Source organism: Haliotis rubra, unplaced genomic scaffold, assembly GCF_003918875.1.
Source record: "Haliotis rubra isolate DU_JTF1 unplaced genomic scaffold, ASM391887v1 Scf397, whole genome shotgun sequence".
Classification (NCBI taxonomy): Eukaryota; Metazoa; Mollusca; class Gastropoda; order Lepetellida; family Haliotidae; genus Haliotis; species Haliotis rubra.
In genome coordinates this window covers 684,616-707,361 of record NW_025767076.1, presented here as the reverse complement: position 1 = coordinate 707,361, position 22,746 = coordinate 684,616, and the positions used below count along the sequence as shown (strand labels likewise).

General features: G+C 39.6%; 1 protein-coding gene across 2 annotated transcripts in view; it reads right to left on the bottom strand.

Moving 5' to 3' along the window:
* The window catches only part of LOC124286977, a 76,303-nt gene extending 55,582 nt beyond the window's left edge, over positions 1 to 20,721 (bottom strand). The window contains exon 1 of one of the 2 annotated variants that reach the window (XM_046723436.1): positions 20,541 to 20,721. In XM_046723436.1, coding sequence (XP_046579392.1) covers positions 20,541 to 20,585 — 45 coding nt within the window. In that variant the 5' untranslated portion in view covers positions 20,586 to 20,721. The remainder of the gene's footprint in view (positions 1 to 20,540) is intronic. The other variant, XM_046723437.1, reaches the window with a different exon arrangement.
* Between the last annotated feature and the right edge of the window lie 2,025 nt (positions 20,722 to 22,746).

The window sequence follows — 22,746 nt, the reverse complement described above, 5'->3', positions numbered from 1 at the left end:
TGCCAAGTGGGAACCACTGAACTACATATCCTGGACACCCTTAGAGGTGGAAATATTCAGTTATTGAGTTGAGGTAATGAGAGTAGTTCTGCCACTAACTGTACCTGTAATAAAGTCTGTAACTGAGCATCAAGTGAATGACAACAGATGTAGGTTTATACCAGGGATGACAACACTTGAGTGGAAATAGTTGTCAGTAAGTTATCTGAAAAACTAGGGTTGTGTCTGTTTCGGGTGTGTCACTAACTTCATTGGTGCACAAACATATTAATATCTGCTGTATACTATAGAACATAAGTGTACATGCACATATACTTTAATGGTTTGTTTGTATGATGCCCCACCCACAAACACGGTGTAACCGTAAACCATTTGATATTTTTACATGTCACTTTGCATACACATCCATCATACATTGTACTGAAGCTTTGTGCTATTCAAGAATAATATTTGTTTTAACAAGTTGAACAAGGTGAGGTGAAAGTGGGTTTTATGTCGTGCTTGAGAATATTTCGTTCATATGACGACGTGCATACATGTGTATGTGTATGTGTGTCTGCTTGTACTAGCCCAGACTGAAGCTGGTTTTATAGTGCTAGCCCACTGAGATACCATGCCGCAGTGAAGCATGAATACCCCACTCAGACACAATATACTGACTCCCGAGCCGACCAGTCCTTGTTGTACCCAATAATGTACCAACAAGTACCATATTTTAATGTCTTTTGGTATGAGGCGGTCGGGGATCGAGCCTACGACCTTCCGCTCTCTGGGTGGACGCTCTAACCACTACACCACGGAGGCGGTCACAAGTTGAACAAAGGTTCTGGTGAAGGATTCATGTTGTGGTTTAGTTATGAGCCGTATCAGTCATAGTGTCAGTCCTTGTACTCAGACACCCTTTTCTGGTATAAGGAAGTCTATGACAGATGTGTACACTTGTTGGATTTGTGACCATGTTTAATGGTCCCAGGGATGACTGGATCTCCTTGTTCACCATGTTCAGTACACCACTGAGAGCTATACCATACATGCCGAGACTATACGGACTTCCATCCTCAAATACATCAAATGTACATTGGTAATATTATAGATCTGTTGACACAATATTACCATATGGCATGATTCAACATATCAGTCTGTATTCAGTATAAGGTCTTAGGCCAATGTTCCAAGGCAGCAGCATAAAGATTCCAACCTGTGTCAATGGCTATAGTACAGACTCAATATTCTAGTATCAGGTGCACACAGAACTGCATCCTGTAGGTATTGGCTAATTTCCGACAACAATATATTTGTACATATGTATATGTTTCCCGATTTCAAACTTTGTATTCTGAAGTCCTTATCAACATGTGGTGGTGTATCTTTACAATATTTGTAGCTTATATCACCATATACAGGAGAAGTATACAAAAAATAAAACTCATCATCCACAGTCTTATTGTTGCAACTTTGACATATTCTTATAGGGCAGGTTATGGCTTCCCATCTTCCAATGTCTATAATAATCTGGGTCCCGATCCTCGTAATGTTATGACCTGTCGTAGCTCTATAGTTTACCATAGACTTACCAATGTTGTATCGCTACAAATGTAATGTTATGACCTGTCGTAGCTCTATAGTTTACCATAGACTTACAAATGTTGTATCGCTACAAATGAAATGTTATGACCTGTCGTAGCTCTATAGTTTACCATAGACTTACAAATGTTGTATCGCTATAAATGCTTTGTGGATTGGGACACTGAAGTGCAGCAGGTCTGTGGAAGATGATTCTCTTCCTGATATGCCTCGATTGAATTCTTACGAGATATGGTTCCAGTTATGGTGAGTGAGTGAGTTTAGTTTTACGGCGCACTCAGCAATATTCCAGCTATATGGCGGAGGTCTGTAAATAATCGAGTCTGGACCAGACAATCCAGTGACCAACAGCATGAGCATCGATCTGCGCAAATGAGAACCGATGACATGTGTCAACAAAGCCAGCAAGCCTGACCACCCGATCCCATTAGTCGCCTCTTACGACAAGCATGGGTTACTGAAGGCCAATAATCTAACCCGGACCTTCACAGGTTGGTTCCAGGTATAAAAAGTCTGTGTACTGGTCAAGGGATGTGCTATTATAGATACCAGAAAAGATTATTCTCAATATAAAATCAAACATAAAAACCTCTTTATTAACCACAGCTTGGGCTTCCCATACAAAATCAAAACCATTGAGTACAGCTTTTATTTCACATGTGAACCCCATGTTATACTCCAATAGCCCTTTATAACATTGTTTAGGGTATCTGTGACATAGCATTTCTAACAGCTTAAGCCGGTACACAATAACTCCACAGTCAGTCCACACTCCAGAGTAGCAGCAGTTGTACACTTATACCCAGCACCAAGTACATATTAGCCTAGTGGTTAAAGTGTTTGTTCGTCACGCCAAAGGCCCGGGTTCGATTCCCCACATGGGTACAAAGTGTGAAGCCCATTTCTGGTGTCCCCCGCCATGAAAAGCAGCGTAAAACCATACTCACTCACTCACTTTAATTTAGCCCAATATTGATATCTCCAAATTTCAGCTGTATATAAAATGACTGGCTTTACTGTGTGTCAAACATGCTGAACAAAATTAAAGTAATATGATGGATGAGCACATTTTAATAGAAGCTAATGCCTTATTTGCTTTACTTATCAAATTCTGAATTGATTTGGTGCAGCAAAGCCTGTTTTACAAATGTAATCCTAAGTAATTGAAATATGTGAAAACTTTCGACCACTTCCTGACCCTCAATTTTACCCCCATTTCTAAAGACCAGCATTTCTCTCTCATTGACAAAACTGGTTTAATAAATCGATCTTTTGTTGCAAACTGAAAAATCATCTGCAAACAAACACAAATCACCTGCATACAACCAGTGTTTCCGCTGACTTAATTATTTATCTGACACTGTGTCAGGCGACCTAAAATTTTACCGGTCATGAATGAAATTTGTCGGTCGTATCTTATTGCCATACTGTAAGTACTCATTTTAAAGTTATTTTTAGCCTGGGTATTTCCGAAACATACGAGTTTTTGCGACCATGAAAGCACAGCCAAGACTGTCATTTCGCTTACCCATGATTTTTTTATTTTAATACATGATTATTTACCGGACGCAGTGTCCGGCTGGGTTTCAAATTACCGGTCCCCAGCAAATTTTACCCGTGATTTTCAGGTATATACCGGAGAACGGAAACACTGATACAACAAAACAATAAGGTACTCTGCAGACTCCTGAGTACCACAAATACCTCAATACATGACATGTTTTATGGAAAACAACTTCTTGTTTATTCTTTACACAATGTTTCAGAGCTAAATCTTGCTCCTTCATCAGGTGAATGCTGAAAGAGCAAGAATTAGCTCTGAAACGTTATGTAAAGAATAAAAAAAGAAGTTGTTTTCCATAACACGTGTCATGTATTCATGTTCATCCAACTTCTAAATGCCTTTCAAAAACTTCAAAAATACCTTCTCCAACATTTTGTCCAATATCTGACTGTAACTGGTCTATCCACTAGAGCTGTGTATCGGTGCCTAAGTGGTGAGACGATATATCCTCATACCAGTTTAATGAGGCGAGATGATATATCATGATAGTATTGGCAAGTAACCTGCGACACGATTATCATCATGATACAGTGATGGCGATACGATACGTATCCCGATACTTTACAATTCTAAATACAGGACATATATGATAGATAAAATTACTGAATCTTTATTTGTTATACAGGAGAACAGGTGTTACATTCACACACACTTAAAAGGCTGTTCATCTAATAAAGTTTCAGCATTTAATGCTTAAGACAGTATAATTAAACATATTCAGTATACCTTGATCTAGGTTTCCCTTGGAAAGTTGTGTTTCTGCACCAATGCTTTCACAGACAATTCAATGTCATTTATACCAGAATCACTGAAAAAAACTCTTTAAGTATGCTTTCAAAATTTTATCTTCTCTTTCTTAACAAAGCTAAGACATCGTTCATAGTTGTTAATAAAATGTGATATTTGTCAAACAACTAAAACATGTTTCAATTACTTAAAGACAAGTCTTACCAGTTCACAGAGATTGAAAAATGTTCACATTCTTTCACTGATACACCAACTCCTTTGTTCATGTAACAAAGATGACAGACACAAACAAATTCCTAAAGGTTCAGTTTGTTTTTAAAATTTAGAAGTATTTCAAAGAGACTCCCTTCCTAATCCTAATGCAATACTCCTTACAACCTTAAAGGTCACATGCAACGTAAAACACAACTTTGCAGATTCTGATACCTTTCGGTATGGACTTACCGAAACAAATCGTCAAAAATGCAAGTTCAACTTATAAAGTTGAAAAATAACGCGATGAAAAAAAACACGCGAAATCGGAGTTCAAACGTTTCACTAATTTTCCCCCGACTTTTCTGGGGAAAACTGGTTTCAACAGCTGGGCTGCGCTCATAGCACGTGCGCAGTGAAATAGGTTCGCGCAGCTTGGAAGCGGGTTTGTCTATTTCACCACACGTTCTTCTTACCGAGTCACTTTCTCAGTTCGATACTTAAAAGCAATGTCGTTATTTAGCGTTGACAGAATTTCTAACTGTGATATAGATATGTTGTTGTCACAGACAAAACTCAATGTCTTGTTTTATTGACACCTGCCTGTCTGCTAATGACAATATTCAATACACAGCTGCTATCACTGACCACATGCAATTTGAACTTAACACCTATCTGGCTATACACCATAAACAAAATGCATTGATTTATGGCCCGATTTCGGTCTCTGTCACATTATGTAATTACACAGACAAGCAGGTGTGATACTTGAACACATGACATGTTATGATGTCTGTTGATTGTAAAATGTTATACACAAAAAATGAGCATGTATTTACAAAACCCAACATCTCTATATACACACATAATCAGCCGTGAGGGCATCTGCAAATGAACCAGCCGTTACACTTGAGTGCACACCCACCCGCTCTGACTGGGTTCGGTATCCCGGCTGCTTCGTTTCTTGGGAAGTAAACTCAAGTACACAATATTGCACTTCTGATTTGCGATTGTACGCTTATAATTTTGTTTATAAGTTTTTTCATAACCAGCAATGTATATTATATGTCATGAATAAGTGATAATTGTGTTTTAATTATGTTTGATTTTTTGGTTGCATGTGACCTTTAAGTAGTATTTAAGTAGTATCGGGATATATCGTCTCTTGTGGCGATACATCGATGTATCATGGACCCTTGCGATATAAATATCCTGATATATTGCCTAAATGTGTTTGTATCGATGCACTCGTAATTTGTAGTTGACGATGCAAACATCGATACTATCAATGAATCATTACACCACTAATATACACATGGAGAACAAGAGCGGACTTGAAACACAACCTTGAATACCTCCACTCGAGGAGTCAAAATACTCAGATACAGAAAATTCTGATAACTTTACCCAAGTATGTATCTCTTCTTATATTCAACATATTACGCTGAATGCTGAAATCAAGCAATTACATTACAAACCATAAAAGATCCCTATTAACTGAATTGAATGCTTTTCATAAATAGACAAATAGACAATAAAATCAAGTTATCAATTTTGATAAATATTTCTTAATATGACTTTGCAAAAGAAACATGTTGTCTTTTGTGGAGTTTTTCACATGTTTTAAGTTACCTAGTTTGTGTAAAGGAAACACTACACTCCTTAACCATTGTTTGGAGACATTTCCACATTTTATTCTGCAGTTAAACAGGATACATAAATATGGAGCAAGATACATGATGCTACGAAACACAAAACTGGTATCAAAATCAATCTCACTCAAATTATCATCTATAAGATCATAAATCCAAACATGCTTTCACAGCAGGGGTAACTTCTGTATAATCAAATCAACAAGGGTATTTCTAAGTAACAGCATCTGCTGAGCTTCCATCGTTTATTTAGTCTGTTTCTTTATGTTGAAGAAGTTAATTAATAGAGAGAACAACGTATACCAACCTGCACCCAATGTACTATCAAACTCATCATAGATCACATTAACCAATCAGCGTTTAGAAATGTGATAATGGCCCAAAGTATATTTCTGGTGTTCTTTCATAAAAGAGAGAGACAACTGCCATACTGGAATGACAGTGACCTTAAACTTTGACAGCAGTCACACAATGTTTTACACCCAAACATGGTGGCCATTTTAAATTCGTACACAAAAAGAAAAGTTTTCTTTGTTGTACACATGGACGGAGAAACAAGTTATGTGAAAATGTTCAGCAGGTTGGGAAAAGAAGTGGTTTAAGTTTCTGTACTAATGGACTGATAGCAAAAGAAATAACAAAAGAGAACAAACTCCAACTGATGTGATATCACCATGGAGAGGGGGAACCAAAAACTGATTCAGATGAATATGTCAGGGTAGAGACTGCGATCTGGTAGAATCGGAGATTCTACCAGTAGAGATTGCGATCGGAGTCTCTACCAGTAGAGACTGCGATCGGAGACTCTACTGGTAGAATCTCCGATCCTACTAGTAGATATTGCAATCGTAGTCTCTACTGGTTGAATCGGAGATTCTACCAGTACATTTTCCAATTCAACTGGTAGAAACTCCGATCCTACTAGTAGAGGCTGCAATCGTCTTCAACTGGTAGAAACTCTGAGTGATCTGTGGGTAAACAACAAAGACACTTTTTCTGAACAGTACTATGAATTTTATTCAGATATAACACTAGACTGTTTCCACTTCTACAGATATATTAAGGACTAAAAATACAAATGTGACTTGAGAGATCATATTACAATATATACATATATTACAAAACTGTTTACAAGCAAGATCAATTGCATAATCAGTGTTTGCCCTAGGCATAAAAATTTAGAAGTCATCATCAGAGGGAGTCATGGACATGTTTTTTGGAGTCAACTTCTTTCATCAAGAGATCAACTGTTATCAGGGTTCGAAATACCCCATATATTAGTGTGCCATGGCACGGTCATTATTGAAATGGCACGGCTAAAAAATGTTCTCGGTGCCCTTTTCACACGCCTGATTTTTCAGAGACATAACTCACATTTAGTCATTTAATCCCCAAAACAATTATTTTTTTTCCAAATTAAATAATACAATACATATGTGAATGCTCATAAACCCATTTCTTTATTTAACAATAAATTTCAAATGATCATTAAACAAGCATGTTGGCTTATTGTAACACTGCTCCAGGAAATACAGAACTGGTTTGTTGTTATAAGCTATAGGTGTATCGGCATGTCGGCATTTTGGGAGGATAGGTGTAGGGCAATTCCCCACCAGGTCATTACCCCATCTGCCATATCCCCACCTGGTCATTACCCCACCTCTTTGGAAAGCAGTGTTTTTGTAACAATTACTGATCATAAGTTTTGAAATACATCTGAATGAACTTCCTACTTTTAACTGAGACTTTGATAACAAACATTTAACACCTCACTGTAAACAATATCAAAATAAAAAATTAAAATGGTTTGTAACACTGTATTTACCTCATGAGACCAAGCTGCCAAATTTGGACTCCACTCAAAAAACAATAACAAAATACCTTACTCCAAAACAGACTTAACAAATAAAGTTAACAAGATAACAATAAATAAGTTCAATTATAACTGGCAAATAATAGGAAAACATTATCCCCACTTATTATACTTGCTTGCATAAGCTTGCACTTGCTTGCATAGGTTATTCCATATAATCGTAGTCTCTACCAGTAGAGACTACGATCGCAATCTCTACTGGTAGAATCTCCGATTCTACCAGATCGCAGTCTCTACCCTGACAAATATAAATAAAGAAGACTAGATAAATTGAAATATAATTGCTGCTGTTTTCCATAGCTCATTCCCTCTGCAGACATGATAGCAGCCACTGATAATTAATTCCAGAATATATCCATGTGTTGGTGAGAGGAGATGTTCCTATACATATTGTACATACTGTCCTTCTTGGGCAGGGAATGACAGGCTTTCTCAGCAGGAAAACACAAAGAAACAACCTAACTGTTCTGCCATAGATTCTACATTATGCTTATTGTGATACATGTACCTATAGTGTATGACTGAAGCCAGCATGGTGGCCTCAACAAGTCACTTGTCACACGGTAAAACAATACCAGCCCAGCCTGAGAACCCATGCCTTTATTCCCCTGCAGCCTACAGTGAAGGACAAGTCCACCATACTAACCCTGCCCTGCTTCAAGGGCAGTAATTACAGGCACTGTTCCCAACATAATGGCCCTTCACCTGAAAAGATTGGGTGTTAGATAGATCAGATTACCTCCTCCCTGTATCACAACTCACACACCCTCAGTGTGAGGACACTTACTAACAAGACAGACATACAATACAGTACACAACCCTCAGTGTCAGGACACTTACTAACAAGACAGACATACAATACAGTACACAACCCTCAGTGTGAGGACACTTACTAACAAGACAGACATACAATACACACAACCCTCAGTGTGAGGACACTTACTAACAAGACAGACATACAATACACACAACCCTTAGTGTGAGGACACTTACTAACAAGACAGACATACAATACACACAACCCTCAGTGTGAGGACACTTACTAACAAGACAGACATACAATACACACAACCCTTAGTGTGAGGACACTTAACTAACAAGACAGACATACAATACACACAAGCCCTTAGTGTGAGGACACTTACTAACAAGACAGACATACAATACACACAACCCTTAGTGTGAGGACACTTACTAACAAGATAGACATACAATACAGTACACAACCCTTAGTGTGAGGACACTTACTAACAAGACAGACATACAATACAGTACACAACCCTCAGTGTGAGGACACTTAACTAACAAGACAGACATACAATACACACAACCCTTAGTGTGAGGACACTTACTAACAAGACAGACATACAATACAGTACACAACCCTCAGTGTGAGGACACTTACTAACAAGATAGACATACAATACAGTACACAACCCTCAGTGTGAGGACACTTACTAACAAGACAGACATACAATACAGTACACAACCCTCAGTGTGAGGACACTTACTAACAAGACAGACATACAATACAGTACACAACCCTCAGTGTGAGCACACTTACTAACAAGACAGACATACAATACACACAACCCTTAGTGTGAGGACACTTACTAACAAGACAGACATACAATACACACAGCCCTTAGTGTGAGGACACTTACTAACAAGATAGACATACAATACAGTACACAACCTTCAGTGTGAGGACACTTAACTAACAAGACAGACATACAATACACACAACCCTTAGTGTGAGGACACTTACTAACAAGACAGACATACAATACACACAGCCCTTAGTGTGAGGACACTTACTAACAAGACAGACATACAATACAGTACACAACCCTCAGTGTGAGGACACTTACTAACAAGACAGACATACAATACACACAACCCTCAGTGTGAGGACACTTACTACTAACAAGACAGACATACAATACACACAACCCTTAGTGTGAGGACACTTACTAACAAGACAGACATACAATACACACAGCCCTTAGTGTGAGGACACTTACTAACAAGACAGACATACAATACAGTACACAACCCTCAGTGTGAGGACACTTAACTAACAAGACAGACATACAATACACACAACCCTTAGTGTGAGGACACTTACTAACAAGACAGACATACAATACAGTACACAACCCTCAGTGTGAGGACACTTACTAACAAGATAGACATACAATACAGTACACAACCCTCAGTGTGAGGACACTTACTAACAAGACAGACATACAATACACACAGCCCTTAATGTGAGGACACTTACTAACAAGACAGACATACAATACAGTACACAACCCTCAGTGTGAGGACACTTAACTAACAAGACAGACATACAATACACACAACCCTTAGTGTGAGGACACTTACTAACAAGACAGACATACAATACACACAGCTCTCAGTGTGAGGACACTTACTAACAAGATAGACATACAATACAGTACACAACCCTCAGTGTGAGGACACTTACTAACAAGACAGACATACAATACACACAACCCTCAGTGTGAGGACACTTACTAACAAGACAGACATACAATACACACACAACCCTCAGTGTGAGGACACTTACTAACAAGACAGACATACAATACAGTACACAACCCTCAGTGTGAGGACACTTACTAACAAGACAGACATACAATACACACAACCCTCAGTGTGAGGACACTTACTAACAAGACAGACATACAATACACACAACCCTCAGTGTGAGGACACTTACTAACAAGACAGACATACAATACACACACAACCCTCAGTGTGAGGACACTTACTAACAAGACAGACATACATACACACACACAACCCTCAGTGTGAGGACACTTACTAACAAGACAGACATACAATACAGTACACAACCCTCAGTGTGAGGACACTTACTAACAAGACAGACATACAATACACACAACCCTTAGTGTGAGGGACTTAACTAACAAGACAGACATACAATACACACAACCCTTAGTGTGAGGACACTTAACTAACAAGACAGACATACAATACACACAACCCTTAGTGTGAGGACACTTACTAACAAGATAGACATACAATACACACAACCCTTAGTGTGAGGACACTTACTAACAAGATAGACATACAATACACACAGCCCTTAGTGTGAGGACACTTACTAACAAGATAGACATACAATACACACAACCCTCAGTGTGAGGACACTTACTAACAAGACAGACATACAATACACACAACCCTTAGTGTGAGGACACTTACTAACAAGACAGACATACAATACAGTACACAACCCTCAGTGTGAGGACACTTACTAACAAGACAGACATACAATACATACACACAACCCTCAGTGTGAGGACACTTACTAACAAGACAGACATACAATACACACAACCCTTAGTGTGAGGACACTTAACTAACAAGACAGACATACAATACAGTACACAACCCTTAGTGTGAGGGACACTTAACTAACAAGACAGACATACATACAATACACACAGCCCTTAGTGTGAGGACACTTACTAACAAGACAGACATATACACACAACCCAGTGTGAGGACACTTACTAACAAGACATACAATACACACACAACCCACCCCTCAGTGTGAGGACACTTACTAACAAGACAGACATACAATACAGTACACAACCCCTCAGTGTGAGGACACTTACTAACAAGACAGACATACAATACAGTACACAACCCTCAGTGTGAGGACACTTAACTAACACAGACAGACAATACAATACAGTACACAACAGACCAAGACACACAAGTGTGAGGACACTTACTAACAAGACAGACATACAATACACACAACCCTTGGTGTGAGGACACTTACTAACAAGACAGACATACAATACACACAACCCTTAGTGTGAGGACACTTACTAACAAGATAGACATACAATAGTACACAACAGTGTGAGGACACTTACTAACAAGACAGACCTACACACAACCCAGTGTGAGGACACTTACTAACAAGACAGACATACAATACACACAACCCTTAGTGTGGAGGACACTTACTAACAAGACAGACATACAATACACACAACAGTGTGAGGACACTTACTAACAAGACAGACATACAATACAGTACACAACCCTTAGTGTGAGGACACTTACTAACAAGACAGACATACAATACAATACACAACCCTTAGTGTGAGGACACTTACTAACAAGACAGACATACAATACACACACAACCCTTAGTGTGAGGACACTTACTAACAAGAAGACAGACACAACCCTTAGTGTACACATACAATACACACAACCCTTCAGTGTGAGGACACTTACTAACAAGACAGACATACAATACACACAACAACAAGACAGACATACCACACAGTGTGTGAGGACACTTTACTAACAAGACAGACATACAATACAGCCATTACACAACCCCTCAGTGTGTGTGGGACACTTTACTAACAAGACAGACATACAATACGGTACACAACCCTTGGTGTGTGAGGACACATTACTAACAAGACAGACATACAATCAGTGACGGACTTTGCTAACAAGACAGACAGTACACAACCCTCGGTGTGAGGACACTTACTAACAAGACAGACATACAATACAGTACACAACCCTCAGTGTGAGGACACTTACTAACAAGACAGACATACAATACACACACCCCTCAGTGTGAGGAGGACACTTACTAACAAGACAGACATACAATACACACAACCCTCAGTGTGAGGACACTTACTAACAAGACAGACATACAATACAGTACACAACCCTCAGTGTGAGGACACTTACTAACAAGACAGACATATTAATACACACAACCCTCAGTGTGACACTTACTAACAAGACAGACATACAATACAGTACACAACCCTCAGTGTGAGGACACTTACTAACAAGACAGACATACAATACACACACAACCCTCAGTGTGAGGACACTTACTAACAAGACAGACATACAATACACACAACCCCTTAGTGTGAGGACACTTACTAACAAGACAGACATACACCCTCAGTGTGAGGACACACTAACAAGACACATACACCCCCTAGTGTGAGGACACTTACTAACAAGATAGACATACAATACACACAACCCTCAGTGTGAGGACACTTACTAACAAGACAGACATACAATACAGTACACAACCCTCAGTGTGTGAGGACACTTACTAACAAGACAGACATACAATACACACAGCCCTTAGTGTGAGGACACTTACTAACAAGACAGACATACAATACAGTACACAACCCTCAGTGTGAGGACACTTAACTAACAAGACAGACATACAATACACACAACCCTTAGTGTGAGGACACTTACTAACAAGACAGACATACAATACACACAGCTCTCAGTGTGAGGACACTTACTAACAAGATAGACATACAATACAGTACACAACCCTCAGTGTGAGGACACTTACTAACAAGACAGACATACAATACACACAACCCTCAGTGTGAGGACACTTACTAACAAGACAGACATACAATACACACAACCCTCAGTGTGAGGACACTTACTAACAAGACAGACATACAATACACACAACCCTCAGTGTGAGGAGACAGACATACAATACACACAACCCTCAGTGTGAGGACACTTACTAACAAGACAGACATACAATACAGTACACAACCCTCAGTGTGAGGACACTTACTAACAAGACAGACATACAATACACACACAACCCTCAGTGTGAGGACACTTACTAACAAGACAGACATACAATACACACAACCCTCAGTGTGAGGACACTTACTAACAAGACAGACATACAATACACACAACCCTCAGTGTGAGGACACTTACTAACAAGACAGACATACAATACACACAACCCTTAGTGTGAGGACACTTACTAACAAGACAGACATACAATACACACACAACCCTTAGTGTGAGGACACTTACTAACAAGACAGACATACACCCTTGCACAGCCCTTGTACACTAACACACAGCCCTTAGTGTGAGGACACTTACTAACAAGATAGACATACAATACACACACAACCCTTAGTGTGAGGACACTTACTAACAAGACAGACATAACACAGACATACAAGTACACAACCCTCAGTGTGAGGACACTTACTAACAAGACAGACATACAATACAGTACCCTCAGTGTGAGGACACTTAACTAACAAGACAGACATACAATACAGTATACACAACCCTCAGTGTGAGGACACTTAACTAACAAGACAGACATACAATACATACACACAACCCTTAGTGTGAGGACACTTACTAACAAGACAGACATACAATACAGTACACAACCCTCAGTGTGAGGACACTTACTAACAAGATAGACATACAATACACACAACCCTTAGTGTGAGGACACTTACTAACAAGATAGACATACAATACACACATCCCTTAGTGTGAGGACACTTACTAACAAGATAGACATACAATACACACAACCCTTAGTGTGAGGACACTTACTAACAAGATAGACATACAATACACACAACCCTTAGTGTGAGGACACTTAACTAACAAGACAGACATACAATACACACAACCCTTAGTGTGAGGACACTTACTAACAAGATAGACATACAATACACACAACCCTCAGTGTGAGGACACTTACTAACAAGATAGACATACAATACACACAACCCTCAGTGTGAGGACACTTACTAACAAGACAGACATACAATACAGTACACAACCCTTAGTGTGAGGACACTTACTAACAAGATAGACATACAATACACACAACCCTCAGTGTGAGGACACTTACTAACAAGATAGACATACAATACACACAACCCTTAGTGTGAGGACACTTAACTTACAAGATAGACATACAATACACACAACCCATAGTGTTGGGACACTTAACTAACAAGACAGACATACAATACACACAACCCTTAGTGTGAGGACACTTAACTAACAATACAGACATACAATGATGGAAGCGACTATAGTAGCCCATCCCTCAACTATACAGCATGAAAGCGACTATAGTAGCCCATCCCTCAACTATACAGCACGGAAGCGACTTACTGCCCATCCCTCAACTATACAGCACGGAAGCGACTATAGTAGCCCATCCCTCAACTATACAGCATGGAAGTGACTATAGTAGCCCATCCCTCAACTATACAGCATGGAAGCGACTATAGTAGCCCATCCCTCAACTATACAGCATGGAAGCGACTATAGTAGCCCATCCCTCAACTATACAGCATGGAGGTGACTATAGTAGCCCATCCCTCAACTATACAGCACGGAAGCGACTATAGTAGCCCATCCCTCAACTATACAGCATGGAAGCGACTATAGTAGCCCATCCCTCAACTATACAGCATGGAAGCGACTATAGTAGCCCATCCCTCAACTATACAGCATGGAAGCGACTATAGTAGCCCATCCCTCAACTATACAGCACGGAAGCGACTATAGTAGCCCATCCCTCAACTATACAGCATGAAGGTGACTATAGTAGCCCATCCCTCAACTATACAGCATGGAGGTGACTATAGTAGCCCATCCCTCAACTATATACAGCATGGAAGCGACTATAGTAGCCCATCCCTCAACTATACAGCATGGAGGAAGACTATAGTAGCCCATCCCTCAACTATACAGCATGGAAGTGACTATAGTAGCCCATCCCTCAGCGACTATAGTAGCCCATCCCTCAACTATACAGCACGGAAGGCGACTATAGTAACCCATCCCTCAACTATACAGCATGGAAGGTGACTATAGTAGCCCATCCCTCAACTATACAGCATGGAAGGTGACTATAGTAGCCCATCCCTCAACTATACAGCATGGAAGCGACTATAGTAGCCCATCCCTCAACTATACAGCATGGAAGCGACTATAGTAACCCATCCCTCAACTATACAGCATGAAGGTGACTATAGTAGCCCATCCCTCAACTATACAGCATGAAGGTGACTATAGTAGCCCATCCCTCAACTATACAGCATGGAGGTGACTATAGTAGCCCATCCCTCAACTATACAGCACGGAAGCGACTATAGTAGCCCATCCCTCAACTATACAGCACGGAAGCGACTATAGTAACCCATCCCTCAACTATACAGCATGAAGGTGACTATAGTAGCCCATCCCTCAACTATACAGCATGGAGGTGACTATAGTAGCCCATCCCTCAACTATACAGCATGGAAGCGACTATAGTAGCCCATCCCTCAACTATACAGCATGGAAGCGACTTACTGCCCATCCCCCAACTATACAGCATGGAAGCGACTATAGTAGCCCATCCCTCAACTGTACAGCATGGAAGCGACTTACTGCCCATCCCTCAACTATACAGCATGGAAGCGACTATAGTAGCCCATCCCTCAACTATACAGCATGGAAGCGACTATAGTAGCCCATCCCTCAACTATACAGCATGGAAGCGACTATAGTAGCCCATCCCTCAACTATACAGCATGGAAGCGACTATAGTAGCCCATCCCTCAACTATACAGCATGGAAGCGACTATAGTAGCCCATCCCTCAACTATACAGCATGGAAGCGACTATGGTAGTACATCCTCCCAATCTGATTCTATTGAAGTGCTGCCTTCCGTTGTTCCACTGAACCAGGAACAAGGTAATTGCACTACTTGACAACAAGCTTGTACAGGGGCAGTTTCCTACACAATGCCTTGATCAGCAGCGACATGGAGAGGTACTGTACCCTGACATAGGTGCACCTCCCCAGCAGACACTAGACTGAATCTAAACCTGTATCGCTAGCATATACATAACGTTAGGTGTTCTACACAATCTTCCCAAATGTTCAGCTTCATGCAATATTTCCTGTATCTGGTGTCATCAGTTTGAAATAAATGGATTGTCACAAAACCGGAAAATTATACATGACTTACAGATTAACGCCAGTAGTCATGGTAACTGAAGTATACATACTGGTTAAAATAGGACTGTTTGTATAGCTGAAAGTGACGCACTGTACACTTTAATCATGCTAACATGGCATCACTCTGTCTATAAGGAGCCTAACAAGTACATTAATGAAACAATGTTTTAGACAGCTCCAGAGATGAAATAAATATTACAACACATAAAACCATGCAATACACACCAAGTAAATGAGATACTAGTATTTAGTAAAAACACTGCATGTGAAGCATCTTATTTATAATGAGGCCAGACCAATATTATTTCTTGTTTTATGGATCCGCCTGTCATATTTTTTCAAGAATAAGAAGAAAAAAAAAAAAGAATTTTCCCTGCTCAAAAAAATAAAATCCTAATGTTTTTATTGGCCACAAATGTAAACTTACAAGAAATTTCTTTTTTAGATTGTTTTTTGCCCAATATACACTTCATAAATTGCCAAAAGTAAAATACTTTGAGTATTTAGAAGGAATATTACTTTGACTGGTGATTATATTTTTATTTATTTCCCTCCTGCCTTTAGGTTTTCTGAGGACAAAAATCCGTAAAACAAGAAATTAAATTGGTCTGGCCTGAGAAGGTTTGAAATATAGTTTGACCTCAAATTCAGTGCAGGTGGTTGCAGAGCTGGGGTTTTATTTCAAATTCTACTTTTTTAACAAACTAATACTCCTAGTCCTATGAATATATAAATAAACCATGCTTCACTATAGCAAAACACACAGAAATATATCACTGACCTTTCATTAGAATAAGGATATTCATACATATTAATCATCATTACTTACACATCATGCAGTGGCAATAACAGAATCTAATCTTGTTGTTTTTTCTTTAGATCTCATTTTAGAAGGGAGGCATCCAAAGAGTAAATACTGGTCTTCAGTAACCCATGCTTGTCGTAAGAGGCGACTAACAGGAACAGGTGGTCAGGCTCGCTGGCTTGGTTGGTACATGTCATCAGATCCCAAATGTGTAGAATGATGCTCATGCTATTGATCACTGGATTGCCTGGTTCAGACTTGATTATTTACAGACCACCACCATATAGCTGGAATATTGCTCAATCAGTCAATCATTCAACCAACCAAAGAGTAATTGTCACATGTCATTCTTGCGAATATCATATGAGGACTTCATGCTCTGAAAGGTGAACCAACTATAAAAGTATCTGGCCTAATGTACGTGAATGTGGATTTAACATATCACAGAGCCTGGTTGTTCATACCTGACTTGATTTAACAAAGGTGGTCTTATTTGCAATGAATAGAATATTATGACAGGTTATATGGCAAACAGTCAAATAGAGAAACATGAGAAAGTTTCATAAATGTCAGATAGGAAAGGGACTATTTCATCTCAAGTTGTCATAACCTGTGATCCCCTCTGGAACACTGGGTTAGGTCTCTGGCAAACTGTGCTTGTCGGAAGAAGCAGCTTAATGCATATAGAGATCCAACTTAGCATATTGGTTGACACTGTGTCTTTACACCCTGACTGCATGGATCAGTGCTCATAATGTCAACCCCAAGCTTGTCTGATCCAGACTTATTTATCTACAAGACATTGTCACACAGCTGAGTGTTAAACATGAAAAGAAACATAAATTTTGGTTAAGAGGGTGCTGGTGTCTAATATGCCACAAAGCTCCGTGATGCAGCTGTACTATCATAAACATGACACAACTCCACTTGATCCACCCTGTACATGTTCAGGAGCTCACTTCACAACATGCTGTGCAGTAAACCTGCTTGAACACTGCCAATCTCAGTCTACTCTACTTTGTAAGTGATACTTAGCACTGTGGTAACCATGGAAACAAAGTAGTAAACAACAAATGTAATCCAGTACAAATTATACTTCAAGTAACTTTCTGTTAATATATCATAAACTTTAACATCAAACTACACTTATAGATAGGTGTGTATGTTTTTCTGGTCAGAGACTGTGTATATGGTATGTACATCCCCCTCAACACACCTCCGACACTGGGGAGACCAAATACTGGAACACTCAACATGATGTCTTCAAGGACAAACTTTAGTTTCCTCCTTCAACTACAAGAATTGGTCTTCAGCAACCCATGCTTGTCACAAGAAACGACTAACGGAATCAGGTGGTCAGGCTCACTGACTTGGCTGACACACGTCAATGTATCCCAATTGCGTAGATTGATGCTCATGCTGTTGATCACTGGATTGTCTGGGCCAAACTCGATTATTTACCGACTGCCACCATATAGCTGGAATATTGCTGAGTGCAGAGTTAAACAACAAACCAACCAACTACAGCCGCTACTATTATTACCATCACTACTTCTACTACTACATCGTGAACCTAACATCGCACCCGAGATGTACCTATACCACTATTGTAAAACACCTGTTTGTTCCTCTCGTCCTAAGGTAGACAGGTATGGAGTCTCTCCTGTTCGGTTACTACACCTTCGTACTCCATACACACAACACAAATGTTAACAAAGATATGTTACTGAATCTGTACCTTCCCTCTTCCCTGGACAACTGTGAACATCAGGTATAAAACATCAAGCCTAGGCAAGCTCAGGTATTCACAGCAAATAATGAAAAAGATAAATAAGATAATCGATTAAAGGTTTATTACATGCCGATAAAACTTGTAGATATTACTTTTCTCACAAGACATTTTCTATATGTTTGTGTAACCCTGCAAGAAAAGGGACTCTGATAAGTGTTATTGATTTCAATCATGACGGCCATGTTTATCTTTCATTCCCGACATTCATGCAGTGTTTTTCTTCCTTCACACGGCTTGCTGTGGACAGCCATTAACACACTCTGACACATATATTAACTTCATTACATGACAGTGAACAAAAAGGTTGGGACACATTTCGGAATTATTTACTCGTTAAACACTACATTATGATTATGATAATGATTATTATAGAGGCGTGTCACAAAAGTATGCCATATCAAATATCTTGTTTCCCTGATCAGAATGTATTTGCAGTTATTCTGTTGAACAAGGAATGTTTGCTAACCTTATCAAATTGTCATATCTCAATATTTAATCTGAGAAACTCATACTGCAGTCAAGTTTGGTGGCAAATATGAATGTGCTGTTGACACAAAAATATATTCCATTGGTTTCACCGAGTTGTAATTTCAAGCTGTCATCTGTTGATAGTACTTGCCTATATTTTGTTAATGCCAGAAATCATGAATATTGATCAGTGTCAAATTACCTACGTTACCAGCAAATACTGAAACACAATCAACCATCATACATTACACATAAAATGTAATGTTGCGTTTACCTGACACATTGTAATTCACATCATTAGACCAAGATGTCTGGACTTCAGGCATAGGAACTGTAATTTGTCACATATCTTATGGGCGCAACAGTAAAGGTAACAATATTCACTGTGCATTGTTTCCTTGGATGATGAATACTTTAACACAAAGAAATACTGAATATGTCTGTGCACTTCCTTAATGCTATTGACATGTCATTGACAATAAACTGTGTCGTACACATCAAAGGATACACAACAATGTCATACACATAAAAAGGACAATATTTCGCCATATGATAAACATCATCAGTAAACAATATGTAAACAATGCATATATTCAGTACAAATATTTTAATGCTCATTTCTCCATATCGTTATCGTTTGTTGTACTGAAGCAGTGCCTGTACCCACTCGTGTGTAAACATATTACAGCCAATGCCATTCACTAAATATACTGCCGAGTAACGCCGGCCCGACAGCAGAGTGTCCTGTCATTAGGCGGCAGGTTATGTCTTCTGCCTACATAATTCTGTCAGACCAGCATGGATATAGGTCGGCGCATTGTCACGAGGTTTATAGCTTTTATTTCAATTGCGAAATGCTCTTAAATCTATTAGGAAGATTATTTGAGATCGACATGTTTCTGCAGGTTGTCCATCCTAAACAATAGAAACATGTGAACTTGTTCGGCGGAGCATATGAAGTGTGTACACATAAACTTACAAGAGAACGCAGGGTGTGCTCGTCCTTGCCGATATATTCTGTCATGATGTCACTAGGTATCCAGTATGTCCAGCCAGCTGACCCACGTGTCCACTACTCCCGGCCATATCCCTCTCCCTACACACTGGCAATGTTTACATCCTACCGCCACACCACGCTCGCTCGTTAAATCAAGGCGAACTGTGGTACCGTTAGATCGTGGGGGGTGACAAGTGATTTACAGACTCGTCACTACATTCCGCGCATGTGAATCGAATCTAAGTGTGTCATAGACACCTCCTACAGTTTATTTCAATACTCTTGAGGACCTTTCAACCAGGGTAAAAAAGCGCAGCGCGTCTTATTTGTTGACATGGGACCTGGCAACAAGTGCCGGCCACCCCCGCTATGGAAGTGGGTACTCCCATACCAGCCCCGCTGACCAATCAAATATTTGCGGTGATTCTTTGATCTGATCTCACGTCTTGTCTTGGGATTACAAGTTGCAGACATCACGTAATTTGACTACCATCTTTTTCCAGACATTTTTTAGCTCCTTAGACAGACAACCTTAAACAATAAAGCGAACATGTTTCTGTCAGATGTTCTATCAAGTTTTCCGATCTATTCCGATTAAAACAATATATATTGTACATGCTATATTTACTTGGAATTTTTTTTAAATTGAGCTTCCTAACGCTTGTTTGTGTCATCACAATGCATACACATGGTTGTCGAGGGTGATGGAGTAAGTAGATATGTAAGTAAGATCTCGTTGGCCCCGCCCGACTTTAAACAACTCCCATAGATATCTGAAACAAGCCTCGTAAATTAGTAGGTTACATCCGTCTACAGTCAGATATTCATAAATAGTGGGTGTTAAGAACAAATTAAGCCATATTGTACTGACATTGGTTTGAGGGTTTGTAAGGCCGCACTCATCAATATTCTAGCTATATGGCAGCAATATTCTAGCTATATGGCAGTAATATTCTAGCTATATGGCAGCAATATTCTAGCTATATGGCAGCAATATTCTAGCTATATGGCAGCAATATTCTAGCTATATGGCAGCAATATTCTAGCTATATGGCAGCAATATTCTAGCTATATGGCAGCAATATTCTAGCTATATGGCAGCAATATTCTAGCTATATGGCAGCAATATTCTAGCTATATGGCAGTAATATTCTAGCTATATGGCAGCAATATTCTAGCTATATGGCAGCAATATTCTAGCTATATGGCAGCAATATTCTAGCTATATGGCAGTAATATTCTAGCTATATGGCAGCAATATTCTAGCTATATGGCAGCAATATTCTAGCTATATGGCAGTAATGTACTTACAAACAACTAAGGTTACTACTGGTGTACTGCTGGATTAATTAGTTTGTAATATTTTGTTTCTACTTGAAGCACCCAAGGCAAGTAAAGAAATATCACTTTTATTGTCCAGGAATAGGACATTTATCTAGCGTTCCCTCGGTTTCTGTCAGTGATATAAATCTTCGGTTCTATAATAATCAATTATTAATAGAGCCCCGGATCTCGATACACACGCATCAAAGCGATACGTGTTGGAGCGCCGATTGTACCTGTTCTTTTCCACGGAGAAAGGTCAATCAAACCCGCGAGACTGCCATGTATAATTGATGGTAATTAGAAAGAAACACACTGGTTTTAGAACAATATAATAAACAGGGTTGTAGCACCAACTTCTTCGTGCCGGGAGACATATCACGGGTATCGACAAGTACTCCATCAGTCACAACCCGTGTGTGCACGCTTCAACACCAAGAGACAAAATACTGTGACGGACACGTGTTTATTAACAACCAGTTTCCACAACGCGTGAACGCTCGCTTGCCCAGCGTTTGATAGACGACGAGTGCAGCCGCAATCACGCCGAGGTTTAGCTGGGTGTACGCGGTGTAGACGGTGACAGATGAATTAAACATTATGTAGATACATTACATACTGTGACGGATGGTGCCATTAGTGTCCCGCCCCGACACCAGGTCATATGTATGAATTTCGTCATACATGCATGTAAATAAGACTTATAAATCTTTGGCCCCGACTTTAAATGAGAACACAGCTATACGCGTCAAGTGTAGTGTTATATTCCCCGAGCGATATGACGCGTAGCTGAAGGAGACACTGGATAGCTGATTCGAATTACACAGTGGAATGAACGCTCTATACATGTGCATGGTAATACAAA